This window comes from Macaca nemestrina, chromosome 6 (genome assembly GCF_043159975.1).
Source record: "Macaca nemestrina isolate mMacNem1 chromosome 6, mMacNem.hap1, whole genome shotgun sequence".
In the NCBI taxonomy this organism is placed as follows: Eukaryota; Metazoa; Chordata; class Mammalia; order Primates; family Cercopithecidae; genus Macaca; species Macaca nemestrina.
In genome coordinates, this window is record NC_092130.1 from 39,351,436 (window position 1) to 39,358,919 (window position 7,484).

General features: G+C 42.9%; 1 protein-coding gene across 1 annotated transcript; it reads right to left on the minus strand.

The window, feature by feature from the left end:
* Positions 1–1,757: 1,757 nt before the first annotated feature.
* LOC105467004 (protocadherin beta 2) lies at positions 1,758–7,153 on the minus strand. The gene has a single exon (XM_011716280.3). It carries the CDS (start codon positions 5,657–5,659, stop codon positions 3,263–3,265), a length of 2,397 nt encoding a protein of 798 aa, XP_011714582.2. The 5' UTR covers positions 5,660–7,153; the 3' UTR covers positions 1,758–3,262.
* Positions 7,154–7,484: the final 331 nt, after the last annotated feature.

A 7,484-nucleotide genomic window follows, 5' to 3' on the forward strand; every position in this document is an offset into this window, starting at 1 on the left:
CCGAGCATGCACAATGCCCGTGGTTTAATTCGCCTTCTTAGTCAACAGCGCCACCATGCGTTCGCTTGCAGTTTCAAAATCTTGGAGAAGGTGTTTTTGTTTTGCTTTATCGTTTATTCTTATCAACCCTGGTTGACGCTACTGGAGGAGTTTCTCATGTTATATGAATTAAATAAATGCAATCTAGGGAAATAAAATGCGCTCTTATCTAAGAGCAGCGATTCTTCCTGGTAGAGTCCTCATTTACATGATTTAGCGGAAGTGTACAGACACTAGCTTACCCCTCCCCTTCTGTAATAATTACACACAAACTTCAAAAGATTTTTCCTCTAGATGATAGCATGCTTTACTACCCTATTTATGTTTTTCTTTTTTTTCTAAACTTTGTGAAATGAGTCCGAATTGCCTATACCAGAAAAATAAAAGGAAAAGACACCTCCTGCAAGGTGGTAAAAAGGAAAATATATCATGTCAGAGGTGGATCCGGAGGGCTACAAATGCCTAATTTCTTCCACATTATCACGCTCAAGGAACACTTAAAGTGCTTTCTCTTCTTATTTCAGAGCAAATTTGCAATTATTCATTTCATCTGTATTAGCTTGTTTCCACAGATAATTGTTGAGTTTGTAGAAATTAGGCAAGTGGTGGTAACAAGACAATGTCTGTATATCTTACAACAATTTTCCATCTAGTGGGTGTACAGTCTTTAAACAGATGTTTAAACAGTGTGAAAAGTGCTACATAGAAAAGGTACTGAGTGCACTGAAAGTATGCAATACGGGGACCTACGTTAATAGAGAGTGATTAAGAAAGTTTCCCCCAAGGTGCACCATTTAATCTGAAACATGAAATAGGAGAAGTGTGCCAAGCTAAGACTGTAGAATGTGTGAAGGCCCTGAGAGAGTGAAGCATAGCTATTAAGAGATAATGAATGAAGGACAGTGAATACAAAACTTAATGTCTCAAGAGTAAGTGGAAAGGAAGGCTGAAAAGGTAAACCAAGGCCAAATAATGGGTGCTTGCATTTTATTCTGAGAACAAAAGGAAGCCATTGCAAGGTTGTTGGTAGAGAAATAAAACAATGCAGATATGTGTTCAATGTAGCCTCTTTTGTACTTCTACACAATTATCAAGAATGTTTGCTCTTAATACTAGTGATACTAAAAATAATAGCAATTTCACTTTTATGTCTTTATATTGAGTATAACTGCAAGCTATTCAAATACCTGTTATCATTTGGGGTAGAAGAAGAGAAACTTTGTGACTTATCCAAAATCTTACAGGTAATGAGTTGGTTGATCAGAGACTTTTGATACCAACACAGCGCTCTACCCCACTGCTAATCTCAAAACAAGATCTTCAAAGTTAATATTATAATTTTAATAGGAAAGCTCATTCAAATGTATGTAGAAATCATATAAAAATGTAAAGATAGACTGAGTAACATTAATAATTAAGATTTGTTTTAATGTATGGATGAGAAAGTAAACTGCAAGAAATGAAAACAGTTGGGTTAGTCATTTAGGGAACTATGGAAGGAAATTTAAGTAACAAAATTAAAAACCACAATTTCATCTGTATTTCTTAAGCCAGTGGACAGGAGAGGAGGCTCAATTTAAGCATTAAGAGAAAAAGGAAAAATACGTTGAAGGAAAGCAACAACAGAATGATAACTGCATGTTTGAACAATGGTGATCAATTCAATTAAAAAAATTGTAATTCATTGTACACCGAAGAGTATTTGGTTCCAGCAAAATGTTTTCCTTTAAGTGTTTTAGTTTATTTAAATATCAATATATCACAGGTAAAATACTTTTCTCTCTTTCAATCATTCAAAAATTTTATTAAGAACCTATAATGTTCCAGTGACTGTGTGAATCATGCAATAAATGAGGGAGCTGTTGAGAAACAGAACTCAAGCACCTTTATAAAAAAGCATTGAGAAGTCTAGGGAAATGAAAGGGGGAAAAATAGAAGTAGCCAGTGGAAAAAAAGAGAGTGAGTGGTGTTAGATACATTTTTCTCCCAAAAGGCTTATTTCTAAGTGAATCCTAAATGCTCCAGAAAATGTTAAAAACAGCAATACCAAGCTATATTTGAGGTTTCTAAAGGTCAAGGACAAAGACATGTACTCCCTCATATTTTTTGGATTTTAATGAAGTGCTCAATGTTAATAGGTTATTAATAATTTTAAAAGATTTTAAAGGGGGGGGACTGGAATAAGCAGAGGGCTCTTAAAAAGCTATTTGAAAGCGAAAGCATGATGAATTAGCATGACTTTGAAAACTGCTAGACGTGTATTATTTATCTACATTTTAGAATATTAATGATTGATTTTGGACAAAAATTTATTAGAGCACTTATGATGTTAATGCCTTGTAGAATCCAACAGTTAGAATTTTTACAATCTCTAAAGATTAATACTTTTTATATGTCAATATTTTAAGAAGTATATATATTGGGCCTGGGGGCGGTGGCTCATGCCCTTAATCCAGCACTTTGGAAGGCTGAAGTGGGCAGATCACCTGAGGTCAGGAGTTCAAGACCAGCCTGACCAACATGGAGAAACCCTGTCTCTACTACAAATACAAAATTAGCCGGGCATAATGACTCATGCCTGTAATCCCAGCTACTTGGGAGGCTGAGGCAGGAGAATAGCTTGAACCTGGGAGGCAGAGGTTGCGGCAAGCCAAGATTGCACCACTGCACTCCACTCCAGCCTGGGCAACAAGAGCAAAACTCCATCTCAAAGAAAAAAAAAAGTACATATATTGAAAAATGTAAGGACGGTGCTTGCTATATTATTCATAAATATACCTATTTAAAGGGTTAGCCAATGTGAATTCACAGGATAGAATTTACACTAGCCTAAGAGGATATAACAAACACAAATGTTCTGGGCTGGAAAATATAACTCATGTAATGATAACAAATATTTTCAAATGTAGGACTTCAAAATTATCTAGGACCACGGACTGTGAGGTCTGGAAAAGATGCTCTAACTTAAAGATTTCTGAAAATACAAAATTTACACTTTAAATGCAATTAAATTGCAATGAAACTAACCAACAATTAGAATACAAAGAAAATTTACATTCATTAGACCGCAAAAACTCATACGTTATAAATACCAGTAACATGCATAGAATTGGAATAAGATAGTTACGTTCTAATAAAAGGAGACACCTCCAATGGGCAAAGCAGTGAAAAAGGACTTTCCACAAATTAAATGAGACTAGCATCAGTAGATTCTTATTAACACTTAACTGAATTCAAAGCTTTTCCTGAAACTGGGATTTGCCTCGTTAACCCTCTCTGCACCCTGAGCAACGAAGTTGGGGATAATTGGCTTCAGGAACTTGAACTCATTTGTCCCGGAGCCTCCAGTCAGACACACCTCGTACTGGTAGCTCTGGGACAGGGTCTCGGTGCCGCTCACATCCACCAGATGTCCTGGAAAGGGACCCTCGGGCACCGAGCAGCGACCCACAGAGGCCGCCCTGCTCCTCCTGCACAGCCGCACCGCCACGAACAGGAGCACCGACAAGAGGAAGAGCAACGACACCGAGGCCAACGCCACCACCAGGTAGACGGTGAGCGAGTCGGCCTGGGCCTGGGCCGGGGCCGCCTCCGGGAGCGGCAGGTAGGGCTGGGAGAAGCCGTCCACCAGGAGCACGTGTAGCGTGGCGGTGGCCGAGCGCGGAGGCTCGCCATTGTCCTTGACCAGCACCACCAGCCTGTGCTTGGCTGCGTCGCGCTCGCTCAGCAGCCTGGCGGTGCGCACCTCGCCATTGTGCGCCCACACGCCGAACAGCCCGGGCTCCGTGGCCTTGAGCAGCTGGTACGACAGCCAGGCGTTCTGGCCCGAGTCGCCGTCCACCGCCACCACCTTGGTCACCAGGTAGCCGGGCTCGGCCGCCCGGGGCACCAGCTCGGTGCAGGGCGCGGAGCCATTCTGCAGAGGGTACAGCACGAAGGGCGAGTTGTCGTTGGCGTCCAGCACCAGCACGCGCACCAGCGCCTCGCTGCTCAGCTCCGGGGAGCCGCGGTCTGTGGCGCCCACGCGGAACTCGAACGCCTGCAGGGTCTCGTAGTCCAGCGACCTGAGGGCAAACAGGTGGCCGTTATCTGCGTTGATGGAGACCAGGGAGGCGAGGGGCAGGTGCGGGTCCTGGGGTGGCAGCAGCGAGTAGGTGACCTGGGCGTTGGTGCCTGAGTCTCTGTCTGTGGCGCTGACACTGCCGATGTGCAGGGCGGGGCTGTTGTTCTCGCGGACGAACAGGGTGTAGGAGGTTTGGGTGAAGGCGGGGGCGTTGTCATTGACGTCGGAGACCAGCACGGTTATGTTGTGCTGGATTTTCAGCCTGGGTGTCCCCAAGTCGGTGACGGTGATGGTGATGTTGTATTCGGATCTGGTCTCCCGGTCCAGGGCTGTGCTTATCACCAGAGTGTAAAAGTTCTCAACAGAAGGTTTCAAGAAAAAAGGAAGATCATCTTGGATGGAGCACACTGTCCTTCCGTTGTCTCCGGAGTCAGGATCTGAAACACTGAATACAGCAATGAGGGTGTCCTGCAAGTTTTCTGGGATCTGATTGATAAGTGTCGACATAGTCAGTTCCGGAGGATTGTCATTCAAATCCATTACTTGGACAAATACCACACAACTTCCAGATAGGCCCCCACCATCTGTCGCCTGAATATTTACTGTGTACGTCTGGATGGATTCGAAATCCAGTGTCTGTCTTAAAAGGAGTTCTCCCGATTTTGCACTTAATCGAAACGTTTTGCGAATGTCTTCAGAGGCTTGGAAAAATGCATAAGATATTTCTCCATTAGTTCCAATGTCTAAATCCCTGGCAGAGACGATGGCAACCTGGGATCCAATAGGGCTGTCCTCCGGGATCTGCACCTCATAGAGCAGCTTTGCAAACTCTGGGACGTTGTCATTGATGTCCATAACTTCAATCCGTACCAGGGCCGTGCCGGACCTGGGTGGAGTCCCGCCATCTACCGCTGTGAGGGTTAACCTGATCTCAGGCTGCTCCTCGCGATCCAGGGCTCTGTTCAGCACCAGCTGTGGTAATATTATGCCATCGAGACTGTCTTGTAAATTAAGATGGAAGTGGAAATTGGGACTGATTGTGTAATTTTGGAGACTGTTGGTTCCTACATCCAAGTCCTGGGCACGTTCTATTAAGAAAGTAGTTCCAGGAGTGATACTTTCTGGAATTTTCAACAGTATTTCTTTGTCTAGGAAAACTGGGGAATGATCATTTATGTCCCTAATCCGTAGCTCCGCCTGAAAAAACTGCAAGGGATTTTCTAGTAACACCTGGAAAGGTAAGACACAGGGCTCTGTGGGGCCGCACAGCTCCTCCCGGTCCAATTTCTCATTTAAGAACAAATCCCCGGTCTGCTTATCGAATTGCAAATGCATTTTTTTTCCTTTAGAAACGACCCTGGCCCCCCTCACAGCAAGTTCTCCTATCTCCAGCCCCAGGTCTTTTAACAAATTGGCCACAAAGGAGCCACTCTCCGTTTCCTCGGCCACTGAGTAGTGCCTAGGCTGGGAACTAGCCTGAGCTATGCCCAGCAAAACAAAGAATATCAGGACTTGCCTTTGTTTAGGAACGCGCTCCTTCCCCTCTCCGGCCTCCATTGCCTTCCGGTCTCACACCAAACCTGCTCCAGCTCGGGCTCACGTTGTCGCTGACTCTATCTCCCCGTATCTCGCTGATACTGGGATGAGTGGACAATCCTAGGGCCCGGATTTCCCGGAGCGACCGCCTTAGAAAGCCTCCTCTTCCTGCTTGCTGCTGCTTTGGTTGAGTTATCTGGGTGAAGGAGCGTCGGCTGGGTGCTTTGTTTCTGCTACTACTAAGGCTGCAGCGCCACCCCGCGTCTCTTCCGAGTATTTATTTTCTCCTAAACTTTAAGAAAATCCCAGTGCTTTCTTTCAGGCTGATGGCAGTAGAAATTGAGTATTTTCAAGTAGTGTCTCTCAATATACCGAAGTCTTATTGGCGTTTCGAAAGGCTCTTCATTGCACCCACAGAGACATGGCAAGAATAAATAAATCTTCACTTCAGTTCCCTCACAGATCCAAGCGTTTTTTGGGTTTTTTTTTTCAAACTGGAAAAAATAAATTTCAGAACCTGGAAGGGAGTGATCTCAGTCCTAGCATGCTTCAGAAAAAAGGCTTAGACTAAGAAAGTTCTATTTTTATTCAGAGTTTGGGCATGTGTGCAACTCAGTGGTGGTTAGGTTAGCATCATCACACTCAAACCCAACCGAAAAACACAGAGACCCAGGAAAAGCACAGAATCCAAATAAGAGTATTTTAAGGGGCACTGAAATAGTCTCCTTACTCATACTTCTTTCTTTGCACTGCTCCCGCTTCACATTTCCCTGAACTTTGATGTGTCTGAGCCTCATGAAACTCTCCAAGAGCAGCCAGATATCTTCTTCTTGTAAATGTATCAATATTATTTTCCTTTCTAATGCCTAGAACTTTCAACATAACCTCAATTCGATTACCACATCTAGTAAAGTTAAGAGCAATTTCATAATATTAAATAGCCAGTAAATATTCCAGTTTCCCCAATTATCTTTAAAAATGTATTTCCAGTGATGGTTTCTTCCATCTGCTTCCAAACAAGGTATGTATGCCGTTGTTTGTTGTTAGGTTTTTTAAATTTTCTGTCTCTTTGGGTTTTTTTTAATGTTAATATAAAGAAATAAGTTATCAAGCCACAGAATGACACGAAGGAAACTTAAATGCATATTTCTCAGTGAAAGAATCCAGTCTGAAAAGGAAATGATACTGTATAATTCCAGTTACATGATACTCTGAAAAAGGCCAAATTATAGAGACACTTAAAAGATCAGTGGGTAGCTAGGAAGAAGAGGGAGGGGGAATGAAGAAGTTAACACTGGGGACTTTACGATACTATAATGGTAGAACTATTTGTACTGTTTGCTCAATTTTCTGTAAAACCTAAGGCTGCTTTAAAAAAATAATTTTACTTTGGGAAGCCGAGGCGGGCAGATCACAAGGTCAAGAGATCAAAACCATCCTGGCCAACCTGGTGAAACCCCATCTCTACCAAAAATACAAAAAACACTTAGCCAGGCGTGGTGATGGGTGCCTGTAATCCCAGCTACTTGGGAGGCTGAGGCAGGAGAAGCATAACCCGGGAGGCAGAGGTTGCAGTGAGCCAAGATCATGCCATTACACTCCACGCCTGGTGACAAAGTGAGACTCTGTTTCAAAATAATAATAATAATGATAATAATAAATATTAGGATGTGTCTCTAAAAGATCCATTGTGTTAAAAAATTGGGGGATGAAGAAAAAAATTAAATATATAGAAAAGTTGAAACAACTATACACAAACTACAACTCTAACCTCCATCCAAATTAACAATTGTTTGTTTTACCATATTTACTCTATCTTATTCTGCACACACACCTGCTTTTCTGC

Coding starts and splice junctions, on each gene's coding strand:
- LOC105467004 (XM_011716280.3), bottom strand. CDS start 5,659: ATGGAGGCCGGAGAGGGGAAGGAGCGCGTTCCTAAACAAAGGCAAGTC.